Here is a 21,768-nt window from a genome sequence, read left to right on the forward strand (position 1 = left end):
ACCTGGCCTCAAGTGATCCTCCCACCTCAGCCTCCCCAAGTGTTGGGATTACAGGTGGGGGCCACCCCACCTGGCTTTCAGTATGTTTCTGTACTACAATGTCATGTTCCAGGAAGTTAAAGAAAAAAACTTCAACATCAAAATTTTCAGAATATGTGTCAATGGCTTAGAAGAAAATACCAGAGATAGTAGTAGAGACTTTTTCATGAAATGTTGCATTACCGCTTCTTGATGGTGAGAATGAGTGTCAGAGACTCTAAGTTGAAAAGTGATTTAGAAGAGTTGGACTCTTGATTATGAAGTCTTAAGAGTATCTTACCTTATTATTTTGCCTATGTTATTAATGCATAGGAACGATATATGATAAAAAATTGTATATGTAAGTTTAAAAAGCTCTTACAGTAAATATAAAAAATGTATGAATGATAAAGTATTATGTCATGGTTGAAGTGATAGCATTTTCTTTTAGTCTATGAAGTAATGGGTGCATCTTATAATGAGTGACATTTTAGATTCAATGAAATATGGTACTATTTATATACTGCTGGACTCAATGCTAATATTTATTTAGGTTTTTACATGTGTTCATAAGCACTGTTGGCCTATAATTTTACTTGTTCTACTTTCCTCTTCTAATTTTTACATCAGTGACATATTAGCCTCATAAAATGAGTTGAGGAATTATTACTCTTTGTTTTCTGTGGAAGTTTGATTGGTAAAATGGAGGGTTATCTATTTCTTGACAGTTTGGTCTGAGTCTAGTAGTTTTTTAGATGGGAAGGATAGATTTTTGACTACTGATTCAATTTTCTTTATTATTTTAGGTCTCATGTTTTCTATTTCCTTTCGAGGCTGTTTTGATAATTTATATTTTTATAGTAATGCTTTATAAAATGATACTTTTTCCCTTAAAGTCTTATTTTGTTTTATATTCATCTAGCAATGCCAGCTCTATTTTGGTGCAGGGGATAGGGAAAGGATACTATTTTTCTAGTATGTTTTCCCATCCTTTTATGAAATTTCTTTGTTTTCAGGTATTAAATGTGTCTCTAAAAACATATTATTGCTAGATTTTATTAATTTAATAACTCATTGCAACCTCGATCTCCTGGGCTCAAGGGATTCTTCTACTTTAGCTTCCCAAGTAGTTGAGACTACAGGTGAGCACCACCACATCCGGCTCATTTATTTTTTATTTTATTTTATTTTTAGTGGAGATGGGGTTTCGCTATGTTGCCCAGGCTGGTCTGGAACTCCTGAGCTGGACCGATCCTCCTGCCTTGGCCTCCCAAAGTGCTGAGATTGCAGGAGTAATTGGGCAGTATCTTTTAACTGGTGAGTTTAGTTATTTTTGATGATTAGTGATAGATTTATTTCTACTATATAATTTTGATACTTTTTGTTTACTCTTCTTTTTAAAAAATGCTTTCTCTTTTTACTACCTTCAATTAGATTGATTCAATTTTGTCTACTTCCCATTTTTTTCTCTTTGATGGTTTGGAAATGATATATTCTATTTTTATTACTGTAGGGTTAATTTAAAATTTTTAACTTGCATACTTAACATAGTAACTCTGCTCCTCCCTAACAATACAAAGTCCTTAAAACATTTTAAATACAGTAATTCCTCCTGTGTTTACATGTGTTCTCATTCAATATTTTAGTTCCTTCTTGTTTTTAAATCTCTTAAATTAGTTATAGTAATAATCACTATTATTATTATTATTATTATTATTTTGAGATGGAGTCTCACTCTGTCGCCCAGGCTGGAGGGCAGTGGTGCAATCTCAGCTCACCACAACCTCTGCCTCCCGGGTCCAAGCGATTCTCCTGTCTCAGCCTCCCAAGTAGCTGGGATTACAGGCGCGCACCACCACGCCTGGCTAATTTTTGTATTTTTAGTAGGGACAGGGTTTCACCATGTTGGTCAGGCTGAGAATCACTATTATTTTATAAAGTCAGTTTCTGTTTAGACTTTCCATATGTTTATTCGTTTCTTTGTTCACCACTCTTTCTTGCAACTGTCTTCTTCCTTCTGGATTCACTTTCTTTCTTACTGCTATATATTCTTTCTCCTTCTAGTGTACATCTGGTAGTAATACTCTCTTAGTTTTGCTGCCCTCAAAAGGTCTTTATTGCTCCTTACTATTGAATGATAATTTACTAAGTTACCCATTGTTTTCTCTCAGCACTTTGAAAATATTATCTCATTGTTTTCTGCTATTGTACAGGCTTTGTTATTATGGCACATATTTCCAAATTCCCTTCCATAGGGTTTATACCAGTTTGCACTCTCATTGGCAAGTTATAAACATGGGACCATTTTTACCTTTTTTTTGAAACCCTCAGGTGGTATAATTTCACAATCCACACCTGAGCATGGTGTAGGTCTAGAGCTTCAGTTTCTCATAGGCATCCTGAGCAGAGCAAGTTTTCCCATTACTTCACTTGGCAGGTGGGTGGAGTGCATCCAGCCTCTGCATTGGCCTCCGTAAATGTGCCTTTTTAAGGCTCTTGTTTCATTTAGGGGCCTTAGCTTCAACTCCTTCCTGCAAGTGTGGTCCTGTTTCTGTGTGAGTGTTAAAAGCCTGACATCTAGACTAGATCTTACATCTAGTTTCTTATTTTCTCTGGCTTCTATAGTTCACCTTCAGAGTTTGTCACTCTGCTTTGACTTCCTTTGGAAGATAATTTCCCTTTCTCTTTTTTAAGCTCAGCCATATAGTTTTTGTTTCTGTTTTGTATGCTCCTTATTTATTTATTTTAATGGTAAAATATATATAACATGAAATTTACCATTTTAACCACTTTTAAGTGTATAGCTCAGTGGGATTAAGTATGTGTGCATTGTTGTGCAACCATCTCTACCATCCGTCTCTAGTACTTCTTTTCCGTGCAGACCTGAAACTCTGCACCCATTAAACAATAACTCCTCATTTCCCCCTCCCCCTGGCCCCTGTTAATCACATTCTGCTTTCCGTCTCTATGAATTTGACTACTCTATGTACCTCATATGAATGGGATCATACAGTCTTTTGGCGACTGGTTTATTTCACTTAGCGTAATGTTGTCTATGTTCATTAATATTGTAGTGTGTGTTAGAATTTCTTTCTAAGGCTGAATAATATTCCAATATATGTACCTACCACATTTTATTTATTTATTCATCCATTGATGGGCACTTGGGTTATTTCTACCTTTTGGCTATTATGAATAATGCTGCTATGAACATGGGTGTGCAAATATGTTTGTCCCTACTTTCAGTTCTTTTGAATATATACAAAGAAGTGGATTTGCTGGATCACATGCTAATTCTATTTTTAATTTCTTGAGGAATTTCTTTACATTTTTGTACTCACCAGCAGTACACAAGGGCACTAATTTATATCTTCACCAATATTTGTTATTTTTTGATAACAGCCATCCTATTGGGTATGAAATGGTATCTCATTGCAAGCCATACATTTCCTCTAGCATTTTTATGTTTGTAAATTAGGGGTGAGGTGGAGGGTGGTCCACATTAGCTAGACTGCTATGTGCTAGAACTGCCAGATCTATCTATTTTTAATGCATGTGTTAGTCCATTTTCACACTGCTGATAAAGACATACCTGAGACTGGGAAGAAAAAGGGGTTTAATTGGACTTACAGTTCCGCATGTTTGGGGATGCCACAGAATTATGGTGGGAGGCAAAAGACACTTCTTACATGGCGGTGGCAAGAGAAAAATGAGGAAGAAGGAAAAGCAGAAACTCTTCATAAACCCATCAGATCTTGCGAGACTTACTCACTATCACAAGAATAGCGTGGGAAAGACCAGCCCCCATGATTCAATTACCTCTCACTGGGTCCCTCCCACAAAACATGGGAATTCTGGGAAATGCAATTCAAGTTGAGATTTGGGTGGGAGCATAGCCAAACCATATCATTCTGCCACGGCCCCTCCCAAATCTCATGTCCTCACATTTTAAAACCAATCATGCCTTCCCAACAGTCCCCCAAAATCTTAACTCATTTCAGCATTAACTCAAAAGTCCACAGTCCAGAGTCTCATCTGAGACAAGGCAAGTCCCTTCCGCCTATGAGCCTGTAAAATCAAAAACAAGCTAGTTACTTCCTAGATACAATGGGGATACAGGTATTGGGCAAATATAGCCATTCCAAATGGGAGAAATTTGCCAAAACAAAGGGGTTACAGGGCCCAAGCAAGTCCAAAATCCAGCGGGGCAGTCAAATTTTAAAGCTCCAAAATGATCTCCTTTGACTCCAGGTCTCACATCCAGGTTATGCTGATGCAAGAGGTGGGTTCCCATGGTCTTGGGCAGTTCCACCCCTGTGGCTTTGCAGGGTACAGCCTCCCTCCTGGCTGCTTTCTTGGGCTGGCGTTGAGTGTCTGCAGCTCTTCCGGGTGCAGATGCAAGCTGTTGGTGGCTCTACCATTCTGGGGTCTAGAGGCCCTCTTCTCACAGCTCCACTAGGCAGTGCCCCAGTAGGGATTCTGTGTGGGGGCTCCAACCCCACATTTCCCTTCCACACCATCCTAGCAGAGGTTCTCCATGAGGGCCCTGCCCCTGCAGCAAACTTCTGCTTGGGCATCCAGGCGTTTCCATACATCTTCTGAAATCTAGGTGGAGGTTCCCAAACCTCAGTTCTTGACTTCTGTGTACCTGCAGGCTCAATACATCACTTGGAAGCTCCCAAGGCTTGGGGCTTCCACCCTCTAAAGCCACAACCTGAGCTCTATGTTGGCCCCTTTCAGCCAAGTCTGGAGCAGCTGGGACACAAGGCACCAAGTCCCTAGACTGCACACAACATGGGGACCCTGGGCCTGGCCCATGAAACCACTTTTTCCTCCTGGTCCTCTGGGCCTGTGATAGCAGGGGCTGCTGTGAAAGTCTCTGACATGGCCTGGGGACATTTTCCCCATGGTCTTGGGGATTAACATTAGACTCCTTGCTACTTAGGCAAATTTCTGCAGCCGGCTTGAATTTCTCCCCAGAAAATGGTTTTTTCTTTTCTATCACATAGCCAGGCTGCAAATTTTCTCAACTTTTATGCTCTGTTTCCTATTTAAAGCTGAATGCTGTTAACAGTACCCAGGTCACCTCTTGAATGCTTTGCTACTTAGAAATTTCTTCCACCAGATAGCCTAAATCATCTATCTCAAGTTCAAAGTTCCACAGATCTCTAGGGCAGGGACAAAATGCTGCCAGTCTCTTTGCTAAAACAGAACAAGAGTCACCTTTGATCCAATTCCCAACAAGTTCCTCCTCTCCATCTGAGACCACCTGAGCCTGGACCTTATTGCTCATATTATTATCAGCATTTTGGTCAAAGCCATTCAACAAATCTCTAGGAAGTTCCAAACTTTCCCACATTTTCCTGTCTTCTTCTGAGCCCTCCAAACTGTTCCAACCTCTGCCTATTACACAGTTCCAAAGTTGCTTCCACATTTTTGGGTATCTTTTCAGCAATGCCCTACCCTACTGGTACCAATTTACTATATTAGTCCATTTTCACACTGCTAATAAAGACATACCCAAGACTGGGAATAAAAAGAGGTTTAATTGGACTTACAGTTCCACATAGTTCGGGAGGCCTCAGAATCATGGCGGGAGGTGAAAGGCACTTCTTACATGGCGATGGCAAGAGAAAAACGAGGAAGAAGGAGAGCAGAAACCTTGATAAACCCATCAGATCTTGTAGCCCATCAGATCAGTATTCTCACTATCATGAGAATAGTAGGGAAAAGACTGACCCCCATGATTCAATTATCTCCCACTGGGTCCCTCCCACAAAACATGAGAATTCTGGGAAATACAATTCAAGTTGAGATTGGATGGGGGCACAGCCAAACCATATCAATGCAAATTACTTAACTAATTTTTCTGTCTGTTGGAGAATATCCAACTTTTAAGTACATAAAAAATTCATGACAGTTCCCTTAAAAATAAAAAATACTTTATCCTAAGATTGTTTCATAAATCTCCCAGCTACAGTTAAAATATCATGAGCCAAGAATCGATATCCCCCTGTCTGCCATTCTCCTGACTGCTTGTTTCTAACCTATCTTTTTTTACAGTCCTTTCTGTAACAATAACTATTTCTTTGCGATCACTTTATTGGTGCCATCACTATTGCTTTATGTTTTGATCCTGTCTCATAGTCATACATTACTACCCTCCCAGCCTCCCACAATACCACTGCCATCCCAGGGTTTTGGCTCTTGAACGTAATTCAGTTAATATCTCTAGGTATTAAGGCTTTGTAACAATCCATTCACTCTTCCTTTACAGCTGCCTATATAATTGTCAAAGAGATCTAGGGGAACAAGGATATAATCATTAAGGACATCCCCAGTGACTCTGTAAATAGTCTTGCTTTCCTTATTCTATTCTAGATTGAAGTCTTTAATGAGGGAATCAAGTGCCCCAGAATTAGATTTAATCTTCAATCATACTTTTTCTGGCCTGATGTTTAGGCTAATAGGAAAGGGACAGAGATGGGAACCTGGAAGATCAGTGTTTTTGGTTGGCTTTTGTGAAAACAAAAACAAAAACATATGCTGCTAAACATTTTATAAAGATAGCCTTATAGTATTGAATTAATTGTGGATTCCTGACTACCCTGCTCTTTAGCTACTTCATAAATGTTAGCCCTTCTTTAAAGAGAACACTTGGGGACCCGAGTTGGGCCTTTACTGAGGGATATTATGTTTGAGGACAGAGAGAGAAGGGAAGTGCCGGGGTGCAGGTATTTCCCTAGAGCCCACAGATGGTAAGAATGGTTTTCCCATGGGCCTGACTTGCCATCTTCTCCATGCTTGGCAGAGTTCTTGGCATTAAAGAACTGAGCTAATGATGGTCACAATGAACAATGACTACAGTCTCCTTCCTTCTGAGACTTTCTTAATATTTCTCAATTGCTTAGTCCAAGAATCACCTGACATAGCCCTGTGTCTGTTTGCTGCCTGGGCCAGGATGAAGCCAAGTGCCTTGTTGGACAAATATCCTGTGGGCCTGTATCTGCCTTCTGCCCTTAACTTGGAGATAAATTTAGATGCAGAGGTTGAGAAACAGGTTTGGGCCATATGCTTGCCTGGCAGGAGCTTCACAAAAGCTCAAAATGCATAAGGAAAGGCTTTGAGAGCAGTGAGCTTAAAACGATTTTTCCTATTGCTTCTTTCTTCTGTAGTCCTAGAGCTGTATACAAGGGCCAGTTGGTCATGCAGTATTAGTGGGGGCACACCATTCATTGTGCTTGACTGTTCTATCAATTGTAGAACTTTCTAGAGATTGTAGGATGTTTCACACCCCTGGCATCCAGGCACTAAAGGCCAGTACCACCCTCCATTCTTTGTGACAGCCAGACGTACCTTGTGTTTCCAGATGTGCTCAGGAAGATGGTACCACTGAAGAAAACTTTAACTGTTCAGGAGTCTACCTACTAGTATATTGTTTGGGTTACTTGGTTCTTTGTCTTCACTAAACCTTAGTCTTAAAAGTACTCTTTTCTACCCTATGCCCCAATCTAGGTTGGAGAATGTGGTGGACTATCCTATGGGGAGGACAATGTTGGAAACCCCTCTGTCATGCAGTTGTCTTTGTGAAACAGGGTTGTGTTGGCAATTAAAAATGTTGAGGCTGGGCTTGGTGTCTCATGCCTGTAATCCCAGCACTTTGGGAAGCTGAGGCAGGAAGACTGCTTGAGCCCAGGAGTTCAAGACCAGCCTGGGCAACATGGCAAGACCTCATCTCTAGAAAAAATAAAAAATTAGCCAGGCATGGTAGCATGCACCTATAGTCCTAGCTACTCGGGAGGCTGAGGTGGGAGGAGTGCTTAAGCCCAGGAGTTCAAGGTCATAGTGAGCTTTGATTGTGCCACTGCACTCCAGCCTGGGTGACAGAGCAATACCCTGTCTCTAAAACAAAAACAAAAACAAAAACAAAAACAAAACAAAACAAAACCACTAAAAAGAATGTTAGCTCTGGAACCATAGTGTGTGGAACCATATTCCACCTTTACCATCTATCAGCTGTTTGACATGGGGCTAGTCACCTAACCTCAGTTTTCTCATCTATAAATGGATTATAATATTTTACCTATCTTACAGGATTGTTGTGAGGATAAGTCAGTATGTGTTGATTGCTGTACATAGTGCTTGAGCCATACTTTGTACTTAACGACTGCTTAGCTACCATTATTTTTATTATGATCAATAATTATGCATCAGTATGCATTTGGCATGCAGTTTGTTACATAAATAGAGCAAAATCAACTAATGACAATAACTCTGCAAACTTTTGCCTCTAGCAGTGGAGAAGTGTCAACACTACTTTGGCTGTGGGACCAGGATCCTGCTGCCTGGAGGCAGATTGGTGAGTGTGCCACAGGGGTTTGCCAAATACATGTGTGCTTTCCTGTTTCCCCCTTTGGCATTCTTTCAATCTCTGCCCCAGAACTGTGACTGATGAGATGTGCAGTTTGGGGGGTCTAATGTTGCCAAAAGGCCACAAGGCCTATAAAGCCATTTTTCCTACAGTTCAGGAAAAATATTTCTGCCTAAGCACTGCATGATGTGAAGTGAGATCCCTTTTCTGTTACTTTATTATTATCACATTAAACTTTCTAGAGATGCAGGCTTAACCTTACACCCATATGTGGGTAAGCTAAGGGACTATAGTTTGAAGGTACCAAGAATGTCCCGACATTCAAACTTCCTACCTCCTGTGGCTAAAATTCCAACATTAGTATTTCTTTTGGTCTGGGTTTTTGTTTTAAAAGCAAGTATGTAGAAAAGAGTTATAGCAGGCCCAGGTTTTATCCTTTGAAAGGCCTGCTTTCAAGGTTGGTCCTTGGTTGATATCTGGGAATTTGGATTTGGGAGTGTTCTCACTACCCTATGTTCAGACTGTCAGTATTATTTATACTGAATACCTGCTTTCCTTTTGGAAGTCTGGAATTTTGGGTACATTTGGGTATGTAGGCATGTAGTTCCTATATAATCAGCTTCTAAAAAAGATCCTGGACTCTGGGTTTCTAATGTGCTTTCCTGGTTGGCAACATTTTACACATTGTCAATTTGTTGCTGGAAAAATTAAGAACATCTTGCCTGACTCCACGAGAGAGGACCTTGGAAATTTGCACTTAACTTTCCTCTGGACTCATCCCATGTGCCAGATGGGATAATTTGCCGATTTTGCTTTGTATCATTTCTCTGTAATAAACTATAGCCATGAGTATAACTACATGCTGAGTTCTGATCCACTGAACCCAGAAGTGGTCTTGTGGGCTTCTGACACAGCAAGTATTCCTGATATCAAAGAAAAGAACATTACAGAACAATATCTGAGCAAAATTCTTTAATGAAATATGAGCAAACTAAATCCAGCATCATATAAAAAAGATTATATAATATGACCAAGTGGGATTTATCCCAGGGATGCAAGGTTGGTTTAATATCCAAAAATCAATTAATATAATACACCAAATTAGTAGAATAAAGGATAAAACTACACAATTATCTCAATATACACACAAAAATTCTTTACAAAATCTATGATAAAAACTCAAACTTAGAATAAAGGAAACTTCCTTAACCTGATAAAAGGCATCTACAAAAAACCTACAGAAAACATCATAGTTCAGGGTGAAAGCCTGAATGCATTCTACCTAAGATCAGGAACAAAGGAAGGCTGCCCACTCTTACTTCTTCAACATAGTACTAGAGGTTTTAGCTAGTGCCATTAGGCAAGAATGGGAAATTATTTTCAGACAACATGATCCAGTGTCTAGAAAATTCTAAGGAATTCATAAATATAAGTATTCCTGAGAAAAGAGCATGTTGTCAAGTTTGCATGAGAGTGAGTTTATAGGATTTTCTATGGGATCCCTGAAAGAGTCTGGCAACTTGGAATTTGGAGGCAGAGGAGATGTTAACTGGGAAATTAAAAATCTCCCTTCTGTCTGGTATATGGTTAACTTACCTACTAGAGTGCATAGGTAAGGTGTAAGACAATCTGCTCTGATGTGCATCTCTGAGACAAGAGCAGGGGATGTAAAGGTTTTCAGCTGTTCTAAACTCTACTGTAGTGTTTGTGCCTTCTCATGAGTTAAAGAGAGTGAATTTTCCCAAGGGCTGTTACCAGAAGGATTGGAGGAGTATAGCTTTTGGAATCAGAAAGATTCAAGTTTGAATCACACTTCTTAACTGTTGGATTTTGGGCAACCTGTCAGCCTGTTTCCAAATGGGAATGATGGTAAAGCTACTGTATAAGTCAAGACATGCATTTGGCTGCCTGAAGTTGAGATCAGGAATGATATTAACTTAAGCAACACAGAAGTTCATTTTTCTCGGGCCGGGCATGGTGACTCATGCGTGTAATCCCAGCACTTTGGGAGGTCAAGGTGGGCAGATCCCTTGAGGTCAGGAGTTCGAGACCAGCCTGGCCAACTTGGTGAAACCCTGTCTCTGGGTAATAAAAAATTACCCAGGCATGGTGATGTGTGCCTGTAATCCCTGCTCCTCAGGAGGCTGAGGCACAAGAATTGCTTGAACCTGGGAGGCAGAGGTTGCAGTGAGCTGAGATCGTGCCACTGCACTCCAGCCTGGGGTGACCAGAACAAGACTCTTCTCGAAAAAAAAAAAAAAGGTTATTTTTCTCTCATGTTCAGAGACAGGGAAATCAGGATTTATGTATAATGGTTTCTCACTATTATTTGAGGCCCAGGCTTCTAATTTTTTTGTTCCACTCTTCTGGGCACATAATTTTCATCCTCAGAGTTGCCTTAATGATCTGCAATGTCTGTTGGACCTTCAGCCATTATAACAGAATAGAAAGGGCCCACCTCAGCAGTCTCACTTCCTTTTTTTTTTTTTTTTTTTTTTTCTTTTTGCAGGGGGACAGAATCTTGCTCTGTCACCCAGGCTGGAGTGCAGTGGCGTGATCTTGGCTCACTGAAACCTCCGCCTCCTGGGTTCAAAACAATTCGCCTCAGCCTCCTGAGTACCTGAGATTACAAGTGCACTCCACCACGCCCGGGTAATTTTTGTATTTTTAGAAGAGACAGGGTTTCACCATGTTGGTCAGGCTGGTCTGGAACTCCTGACCTCAGGTGATCCTGCCCACCTAGGCCTCCCAAAGTGCTGGGATTACAGGCGTAAGCCACCACACCCGGCCTTCACTTCCTTTTAAGAAGCTTTTCTAGAAGTCTCACACAATGACTTCCTCTGACATTTCATTATCCAGAACTTAGCCCTATGGCTACACCTAATTGCAACAGAGGCTTTAAAATGTAGTCTTCAGTTAGGCTCATTGGCAAAAAAACCAGGGTTCTCATGCTGAGAAGGTAGGAAGAAGGACGCCAGACAGGTAAAGCAGCCTCAGCCTCGTCTACCCTGCTGAGCTAATGGAAGGGGTCAGTGATGGAATGCAAGAAAAATGCCAAGCACACAGCAGGATCTCATGAATGCTCCCTTGCCCCTACCCGCCCCACCCCTGCTCATGTGCTTCAGCCAAGAGTAAGATGACTGTTCCTTATGGGTCTGTGTGTAGGGTGCAAGTGAGAGGGGCACCACCAAGGGATCCTTCCAAGGGCAGTGTCTTTCCCATGTTCAAATACTTTTAGCTCACTGCCTGCCACTAAACAGGTACCTATAAGTGCCTTTTGAATGAATAAAAGAGCATGGGAAGGAGAGACAGACAAACCTTGTATTTGAATCTTGTCTTTGCCATCCCTAGTAAGGTTACCTAACTTCTTGAATCTCAGTGTCCTCATCTATAAATTGATGATGATAATACCTACTCTACAGAGTCGTTGAAAGGATCAGATAGAAAGGCACTGTGTCAACTTCCCAAGCACCAAATGGATAGCATCACCATTGAATTTTATGGGGAGAAAATAGGCTGGGCGCAGTGGCTCACCCCTGTAATCCCAGCACTTTGGGAGGCTGAGGCAGGTGGATCACCTGAGGTCAGGAGTTTGAGACCAACCTGGCCAACATGGTGAAACCCATCTCTACTAAAAATATAAAAATGAGCCAGATGAGGTGGCGTGCCCCTGTAATCCCAGCTACTTGAGAGGCTGAGGCAGGAGAATCGCTTGAACCTGGGAGGCAGAAGTTGCGGTGAGCTGAGGTGGCACCATTGGCACTCCATCCAGCATAGGCAACACAGTGAGATTCTGTCTCAAAAAAAAAAAAAAAAAAAAAAAAAAGAAAGAAAAAGAAAAAAAGGAAAGAAAATAGTATGAAAGGCAACATTTGTCCCCTGAGCCTTCTCACCTACCCCTTGCTCTATCTGCTTCTCTTCAAGCCATCTTTGTCCAGGTTCCTGTGCTGTGCATCCTAATAATTAGGAACACAGACTCTGAAGCCAGCCTACCTGGTTCAAATCCCAGCTCTGCCACTTAACTGGTTGACTCTTTGGGTAAGTCACTTAACTTCTCTGTGCCTCAGCTTCCTCATCTATAAAATGGAGATTATAACAGTATCCACCACACAGGGTTGGGAAGATGAAGGGACTTCAAATAAAGTTTTAAGAGCAGTGCCTGGTGCATAGTGTTAGCTGCTATTATTATTGTTACTTGGCATCTTCCCTTCTCTCTGTCTGCTTTGTCTAAATTTTACAATCTTTTCCCTTCTCCACAGAAATCCATATTCTCTTGTCTCCCATGAGTAATGAACCACTTCTTTCTCCCTCGCCACAGCCATCTAGTGAGCCCTTCCTCACCATCCCACTTCTGGGATGCCTCAGTGGACGACAAATATTTGTCACCTCCATGTCCTCACCAAACCTTAAGCAGCAGCAGAGCATGGGCCTGGGAGGCGGGTGTTTCTGTGGCAGGAATGGGAGGAAGGCTTCTGCCAGGAAGGCTCTCCCGTATCCCCATTCCCACCCATCACAATGGCCTAAGAGGCCCCACACCTGCCTCTCCAGCCTCGTCATCTCTTACCCTCCCAACTCTCTCCAGCCACACTGGCCCTCCTGCTGTTCCTCCTGTCAAGCTTGTTTCTGTCTTGGGAACTTTCCCTGACTTTTTTTTTTTTTCTTTCAGAGACGGAGTTTTGCTCTTGTCGCCCAGGCTGGAGCTTAGTGGTATGATCTCAGCACACTGCAACCTCTGCCTCTGGGATTCAAGCAATTCTCCTACCTTAGCCTCCGAGTAGCTGGGATTACAGGTGCGTGCCACCATGCCCAGCTAATTTTTGTATTTGTAGTAGAGAGGGGGGGTTTCACCATGTTGGCCAGGCTGATGTTGAACTCCTGACCTCAGGTGATCCTCCTACCTCGGCCTCCCAAAATGCTGGGATTACAGGCATGAGCCACCGTGCCCAGCCAACTTTTCTCTTAGCCAAGAACACTCTTTCCCCAGACTCTCACAGGGCTTACTCCCCCAACTCAACTTAGTTACCCTTTCTTTTTTAAAAAAACAGCTCCATCTCCTGCCATGTTCTGTATCTTCTGCTTTATTTTATTTGGAACAGTCATCACTATTAAATAAAATCCTGGATTTGTTCATTGTTCATCTCCCCCCAAATCAGATTGGAAGATGCTCTCTGTTCCCAGTGGATTTCTCCCTGGCACGTCTGGGGAATTTTACTGATTGAGTAAATGGTTAAGGCTGACCTAGGTACTCCATCTCTGGCCATGCTTTCTTTTTGAGGGATGAGCAAATACTCCAGGAGGTGTGGATAGACTCTAGGGTGGGATAGGGTCGGGGAGGCTGGTTGTGGTGGGCTTCCACAGCCAAGGTTGGGATGCTGTGTGGAGCCCCTGTCTTAGCGGACTCCTACATTCTCCTCTCTTGGCTCCAGATCCTCTGCTTCAATAATTAAAATTGCTTCAATCAGTGTTCAAAGCAACTCCATATACATTGTCTTCTCTTAATCTTTACAAATATAATAATTAACTCAGGGAGGCAGAGTTCCCCTTGTTTTCTAACAAGAGTTGACCGCAGGTAACACTGGCTTTGGAATGACTCTGGGAAGTAATGAGGACCCTGGCCTCGGAGACCAGGCCACCTCTTGGCAGGAGAGTTTTGGTAGCTATGCAAGTGCCTGGGTTGAATTACATGGACTTTGTAATCCTTTCAAGCCTGGAGGTTTAGGATTCCCCAATCCTGTCTTGCCCACGAGGATACTAAAGGCTTGCTCAAGGTAGAGATCTGGGGATAGAGGGGTGTGAGATTCTTAAAGCAAGGTCTGCAAACACCCTTCAGGACCGTTTGATTTGTGCACAGCAGCATGTTTCCACCTCCCTCGTTTCTCGCATGCGGGTGCAGGGGAGAGAGAATCCAGGGTGCGCGGTCTTCTTCTCAAGGCCGCCAGGGCGGCCAGTGTGGAGGAGACAGGGCTGAAGGGCTGGGCTCCCTCCCTGGCCCAGAGCCTGCTTAGTGTCACCTCCCTCCCCTCCCCAGCCTCCACATTTTGCTGCAGGCTATTAAGGGCCCCCATCTGTACCACCTCTCATTAATTAAAAATGCTACAAACCGTCTGTTTAAGGAAGCCTCAGAGAGGGGCTGCCTGCCTAAGGCAGCATTCTCTCATACTTCTCAACTTTAATTGAAAACATATTTTTCGAATAAAACCCAGCCCCATAAACCCTTCTTGCTGCTGTTGGCAGTGATGGTGGAGAGGTGAGTATGATGAGCCCAGAGCCAGCAGAAGCTCTGGAGTTGGGGACGGTGGTGTTGGCAGAATTTAGGAGGAGGCATGTGGTTTTGCCAGCTTGCTGGAGTGAAGGCACTCCAGCCTCTGGCGGATAGCGGGAGGGAGGAGCTGAGACGTAGATGCTGGCTGCTAGAAAGATAAGGACAGAAACATAGAAGGGCCAAGCTTAGAGGAGCACACCTTGTGCATGGGGGGAGCCAGAGGGCCCCTAACTCTGAGAATCCTAACTCTGCCCCCACTGGGTGTGGGACCAGGGGCACTTCCCCAAGTGAGCTACTTCACCTCCCTGGGTTACTAGAGTCCAGATGGGCCCCTGGCTCTCAGCAATGGGATGGTTTAGTGTTGGGGATGTGCTCGAGGGTCCGGGCCCCCCACCAAGGGCCCTCTGTGGGGAGCAGGACAGACCCCAGGCCTTTCTCCTGGCTGTCACTCTGCTTTCCTCGGCTCTAGGTCCATTCCCCATTGTTCTTGTCCTGCCTGTCTCCCTGGGAATATTTTAAAAGTTTGAGGTCACTGTCACTTATGAGATGGGGGCTGGATGTGGTGGAAATTTCAGCCCAGGGCCTGGCCTGTGGGTACTCTGTCTCGTGGCTGGATTCCTTGGAGACAGACAGGGCAGCTCCCTGGCAATGGAAAAGATGGTAGCCCTTCTCCCCCAATCCATATACAAAAGGCCCTGGGGCTCACTAATTACGCTCTTTTTGACTACCCTGCAGTGAGGCAGAATAAGAATTATCATCCCCACTTCCCCATTTTCAGGGAAGGAAACTGATGGTTAGAAACAGAAGGTGACTCCAGATCACACAGCGATTCAAGCCAGAGCTGGTTCCAGCATCCAGGCCTCTGGCACCAAGGCCAATTCTCCCATAACACTTCTCTTCCGGTTCTCCCCTCCTCTGGGTCTTTTTGGAGCAGAGGCGATGGTGGAGGCAGGGACAGTATACCCTGAACCCAGAATGCCAGCCTAGCCCAGTCCATGGTGGGCATTGCTTGCCTTTGATTTTCCTGAGCATGTCTTTATTGCCAGCCAGAAGCAGCTAATTCATCTCTGTTCCTGGTGCCTCCTGCAGAGCCTCATATAGATCCTCAATCATATGTATGGAGTGAAGAGGTGAGTGAATAAATGGATGAAGGAAAGAAGGAAGGAAGGAAGCTTGTTCCCTCTAAGGTGAGCCATTCTGCCAGCCTCTACTTCATAGAAATCAGAGAAATCATGAAAGGAGAGACCACTTAATGAGTCTACATTAGTCCAACCCAGTCATTTTAAGGAAGAGGCACGGTGAGAAGTGGCAGGCCCAAGGTCACAAGTTTCCTTCAGGAGAGCCAGGCCTGGAACCTGGGTCCCCTGACTCCTGTTCTTTCCTTTTGCCCTGGCCAGGGATCAAGGACAGGAGGATCTGAGCCGATTAGAATGGGCTTCATGTTAAGTCACGGCAGCCTCTCTCCATCTAATCTCCCCAGATCAATTTGCAAAACTTCCATTAATACTGTCAGGAAATCTGCAAGCTGTTTAAAGCCAGGGCATCGTGGTAACTGCCTGTGTAATGGCTACCTGGGGGGAGACAGACATTAACAGGATAATTAAAGATTAGTGTGGCCTTGGGCAGTTCAACAAAATTTACCTTTCCCAGTAGCTGATTTTGGAAAAACTTCATTGTAGAGGAGCCTCATACTAAGGGCTGGGCCAGGTGGTTCTCTGCCACCCCTCTTTTTTTTTTTTTTCTTGATCATTCTTGGGTGTTTCTCGCAGAGGGGGATTTGGCAGGGTCATAGGACAATAGTGGAGGGAAGGTCAGCAGATAAACAAGTGAACAAAGGTCTCTGGTTTTCCTAGGCAGAGGACCCTGCGGCCTTCCGCAGTGTTTGTGTCCCTGGATACTTGAGATTAGGGAGTGGTGATGACTCTTAACGAGCATGCTGCCTTCAAGCATCTGTTTAACAAAGCACATCTTGCACCGCCCTTAATCCATTTAACCCTGAGTGGACACAGCACATGTTTCAGAGAGCACAGGGTTGGGGGTAAGGTCATAGATCAACAGGATCCCAAGGCAGAAGAATTTTTCTTAGTACAGAACAAAATGAAAAGTCTCCCATGTCTACTTCTTTCTACACAGACACAGCAACCATCCGATTTCTCAATCTTTTCCCCACCTTTCCCCCTTTTCTATTCCACAAAACCACCATTGTCATCATGGCCCGTTCTCAATGAGCTGTTGGGTACACCTCCCAGACGGGGTGGTGGCCGGGCAGAGGGGCTCCTCACTTCCCAGAAGGGGCGGCCGGGCAGAGGCGCCCCCCCACCTCCCTCCCGGACGGGGCGGCTGGCCGGGCGGGGGCTGACCCCCCACCTCCCTCCTGGACGGGGCGTCTGCCACCCCTCTTATTGACACTGTATTTGCTCCCAGGAGGCCAGGGGTCTTCTGGGAGGAGGGACATTGGAGCAGCAGTTCAGCAACTTGTTTTGCCTGGTCAGGTGAGATTGATCCAAAGTAGCACTGCAGAGCAGGGCTTCTCACACTCTGGTGGCAGCCACATCACCTGGGCCTCCTGTGAATGCAGATTCTCATTCAGAAAGGCTGGGGTAGGGCCAAGACTCTGCATCTCTGCATTTCTTTTCTTTTTTTTTTTTTTTTTGAGATGGAGTCTCGCTCTATCGCCCAGGCTGGAGTGCAGTAGTGCGATCTTGGCTCACTGCAACCTCTGCCTCCCAGGTTCAAGCAATTCTCCTGAGTAGCTGAGACTACAGGCGTGAGCCACCAGACCTGGCTAATTTTTGTATTTTTAGTAGAAACGGGGTTTCACCTTGTTGACCAAGCTAGTCTCGAACTCCTGACCTTGGGTGATCCACCCACCTTGGCCTCCCAAAGCACTGGGATTACAGGCATGAGCCACTGCGCCTGGCCTCTGCATTTCTTTTTTTGTTTGTTTTTTGTTTTGAGAAGGAGTCTTGCTCTGTCACTCAGGCTGGAGTGCAATGGTGTGATCTCAGCAACCTCTGCCTCCCAGGTTCAATTGATTCTCTTGCCTCAGCCTCCTGACTAGCTGGGATTACAGGCATGCACTACCACACCCGGATAATGTTTGTGTTTTTAATAGAGATGGGGTTTCACCATGTTGGCCAAGCTGGTCTTGGACTCCTGACCTCAAGTGATCTGCCCATCTTGGCCTCCCAAAGTGCTGGGATTACAGATGTGAGCCATCGTGCCTGGCAGACCCTGCATTTCTAATAAACTCCCAGGTGACACCCATGTTTTGAGTTCTTGGACCACACAGTGAGTAGCAAAGCTGTGGAGATAAGTCCAGAGATGAGGACAGGAGCTGTGGCCCAAACACTAATAAACACAGGAAGAAGAGGCCAGCCACCAGGCTGTTTCAATAATGTTCTAAGCCAGCCCCATCGAGGGGTACTTATATGGTGTACCAGGGATTAAGACAGATAACTCTAAAATTCCTACTGTCTCAGTTCAGAACGTTGGCTCCAGTGTTCAGCCCCAGAAGATGGAGATAATAGCAGTACCGACTTTATAGCATTGATGTAAGGATTAAATGAGATCATTCATTTAAAGCATTGGCTCTGAGCATGTAGGAAGTGCTCTGTGTTGGGGTGAGGTATTTTCAGTCCTCAAAGACAGTTTTTAAGCACAGAAAAAAATTTTAGAAGTTGCTTTGGCTTTTGGAAGGAATGTCTAATTTATTAAAGTTATACATTGTATAAAAATCTAGTTTTTCCTTACCTAGTACGATTTACCAAATTTGGGCTGGGTGCAATGACTCATGGTTGTACTCCCAGCACTTTGGGAAGCCGAGGCAGGTGGATTGCTTGAGCCCAGGAGTTTGAGATCGGCCTTGGCAACATAGCGAAACCTCATCTGTACAAAAAATGCAAAAATTAGCCAGACATGGTAGTGTGCACGTGTGGTCCCAGCTACTTGGAAGGCTGATGTGGGAGGATCGCTTGAGCCCTGGAGGGCAAGGCTGCAGTGAGCCATGATTGTACTACTGTGCTCCAGCCTGGGTGACAAAGTGAGACCCTGTTGGAAAAAAAAAAAAAAGATTAACTAAATTTTAGCAGTAATTTTAAAGGGGCTTTTGGATGGCGTCTGTTCCATTTACAAACTTAATAAAATACCTTCACATATTTAAAATATCATTTTATAAATTTAATATATTTCATTTTTAAACACTATACTAACCCAACTGACTACTTTTTTTCCAAGTAATTATTACAAATCTAAGAGAAACTTAAGCATGTATAAAGTTAATGTGATTTTTTAACTAAAAATCACAAATCTAACTCAATTGTAAAATTATATTTTAGATTGGAATTAAAGGCTGACCAATATTCAAGTAGGCCAAATTCTCAAACATTATACACACTTAAGGTACCAAATACACTCAGACTCTTTCACATCTAAAAATATTCATCCTGTGGGTTTGAGAATCTAAAATATTTCTATATTTAAGGATGAAAGAGCCTTACCACTAAGGAGATAATTATACCTTCCCAAGTAGTTTTGGGGGTCACCTTCTCAGACAATTGAAGTTGCATAGTAATCAGAATTATTGACCACAATGTCGGCTGGATTCTTATCAATGGCATTTATGGAAGCCACTAAGCTCCTTTTTTAGATGCTCTTTGTCAGGGACTCCATTAAAAAAAAAAAGGTGGTGTTCATGCACAATCCACGCCCCAATATTCTCAGTTCTTTAGTCAACTCACAGAGATTGGCAACCCCCTCCTAGACCACCACAGCACACGAATGGATTTTGCATTTGTTGGCTTCTTGGGATATTTGAATATCCTTCTGTTTCCAGGCTCCAAAAAACTTCAGCTCTCAGGGCATACTACAATTCTGTTTATATTCTTTCTATTTCTTAGAGTCACACTTCCCTAGATGTAGAGATGGCATCCTTTGGAAATCTGGTTCTCTCTTGGGGTTTGGTTTAACTTTGTGGTCACCATTCCTAGGGACATGCTCTGATAAATAAATGTTAGCACTAATAATTACCATTGTTGGCACTGATCGTCTTAAAATGAAGGGGAGGGGACTCTCTGGAGGCCCCTGGGGACAAAGGAGGATGCTACACAGTGGCTCTCAGACTCCTGGGGTCCTGAGGATCTTTGGTTGCTTTTTTTCTGACATTTATGGTGCAGAGGAAAGAGCATTGGCTCAGGGGCAGGTCAGAGACTTGGGGCAAGTAGCTTTTCCTCTCTGACACTCAGTTTCCTTGTCTGTATGGTGGAGATTGTAGTATGTTAGTATATCCCTGGACAGGGTTGTCAAGAGCAACTGATGAGATGGATAACATAGCATGGCCTGTGACACTTTGTAAGTGCTGCAAAAAGTCATATTCTTGTTCCTTCAATCCATTTTCAACATAGCAGTGGATTACACACACACACATGCACATGCACGTGCACACACACGCACACACACGTGCACACACACGCACACACACGCACACACACGTAGACAGATGGCTCCTCAACTTTGATGGGGCTGTGCTTTGATAAACCCATCATAAATGGAAGGTGTCCTAAGTTGAAAATGCATTTAATACACCTAACCTACCTAACATCATAGCTAAGCCTAGCCTGCCTTAAACATGTTCAGAGCACTTACTGTAGCGTATAGTTAAGCAAAATCATCTAACACAAAGCTTATTTTATAATAAAGTGTCAAATATGTCATGTAATTTATTGAATACTATACTGAAAGTGAAAAACAGAATGGTTCCCAGCAGTGCTGGAGAACATTGTACTGCATATTGCTAGCCTGGGAAAAGACCAAAATTCAAAATTCCAAGTGTGGTTTCTGCTGAATGGGTATTGCTTTCACATGATCGTAAAGTAGAAAAATTGTAAATGAAGGACTGTCTGTATACATATCTGTAATTCCATAATTATAGAACCAATCCAAGCCAACAGACCAGACATCCTTTTTTTCAGAAAACTACCCACATGCACTACCCACCATGGCTGCTGGCTAGGTGAGAACATCACGCTGTCAATGTGTGTATGTTGGATGGGGTCTCCGGGGGTGGCAGCTGGCTGGCTTCAGGGAGCCAGCACCATCTGTCCATCATCTCTCCTTCACCCCACCTTGCGCCCACTCTACCCTCGCTGCCTCTCCTGCAGCACCCTTCTCCTGGGAAACAAACTGGCATCTCTAGAGGCATAGAAGGAACACAGATGTTAGAGCCAGACAAACCTGTGTTTGAATTCCAGCTCTGCCATTGCCTGGCTGGGGAGACCTAGGCAAGCCATTTTCACCTCCTGGGCTTCTGTTTCCTCATCTGCAGAATGGGTATGACAGAACAACCCCCGCTTTATGAGGGTGATGTGAGTGTAAATAAGATGAAGTGTGCAACAGCACTTAGCAAATGGTAAAGCTCTGTATACATGTTCACCATAAGGACCATTGCAGTGTTAGAATGACATTATTAAAATGAACCATTGCAGTGTTAGAATGCCATTATTAAAATGACATTTTTCCTCCCCAGGTTATCTGCCTGACAAATTTCTGAGGGTTAGCACAAATGCCTAATCTACTGCAAAACCTTTCATAGCCAGAGTGAAGCCTTCCCACATCTTTGTTCCCTTGGAACCCAGAACACTCCCTTGAGAGTTTGTGTGATGCTGTAATCCAGCTAGTGGTTCGTAGGTATGGCTCCCCTACTGCATGGGGAACCTTGGACTGTATCTTTCTCATTTCTGTCTCCCTGATGTAGAGCAGGCCTGCCTCAATGGATACTAGTTGAATGAACAAATAATTAACTCACTAAGGACATAGTAAAGAGAGCTGCGACCTATTCTTCCAAGAATTTTTTCTCAAGCTGCCTTCCCTTCCAAGTTCCTCCCTGGAGTCCACTGGCCTACCCACTGCCCCTGGCTGGCTGGCTCCCTCCCTCCTCATTTTATGCTGGGAACCAGATGTGTAGCTCCTGCTCCCTGTCTGAAGGATTAAATGCAGGGATGAGAAATGTGTTTTCTTATTGTTTTAGGAAACTGAGCAGGATGGGGGAGAGGGAGGAAGAAATTGAATCAGAAGCAACAATTTATCTTGTGTTAAAGGGACTACAAGGATTCCAGGAAGC

The 21,768-nt window shown here is 43.7% G+C and overlaps 1 protein-coding gene across 1 annotated transcript in view; it reads left to right on the top strand.

Annotated features, from left to right (window-relative positions):
* Positions 1-13,523, top strand: part of CCT6B (chaperonin containing TCP1 subunit 6B) — a 70,953-nt gene extending 57,430 nt beyond the window's left edge. The window contains exons 14-15 of the mRNA XM_063598683.1: positions 8,313-8,377; positions 12,314-13,523. Of these exons, the coding sequence (XP_063454753.1) occupies positions 8,313-8,377; positions 12,314-12,411 (163 nt within the window). The 3' untranslated portion in view covers positions 12,412-13,523. The remainder of the gene's footprint in view (positions 1-8,312; positions 8,378-12,313) is intronic.
* The last annotated feature ends 8,245 nt before the right edge of the window (positions 13,524-21,768 follow it).

Source organism: Pan paniscus, chromosome 19 (assembly GCF_029289425.2).
Source record: "Pan paniscus chromosome 19, NHGRI_mPanPan1-v2.0_pri, whole genome shotgun sequence".
In the NCBI taxonomy this organism is placed as follows: domain Eukaryota; kingdom Metazoa; phylum Chordata; class Mammalia; order Primates; family Hominidae; genus Pan; species Pan paniscus.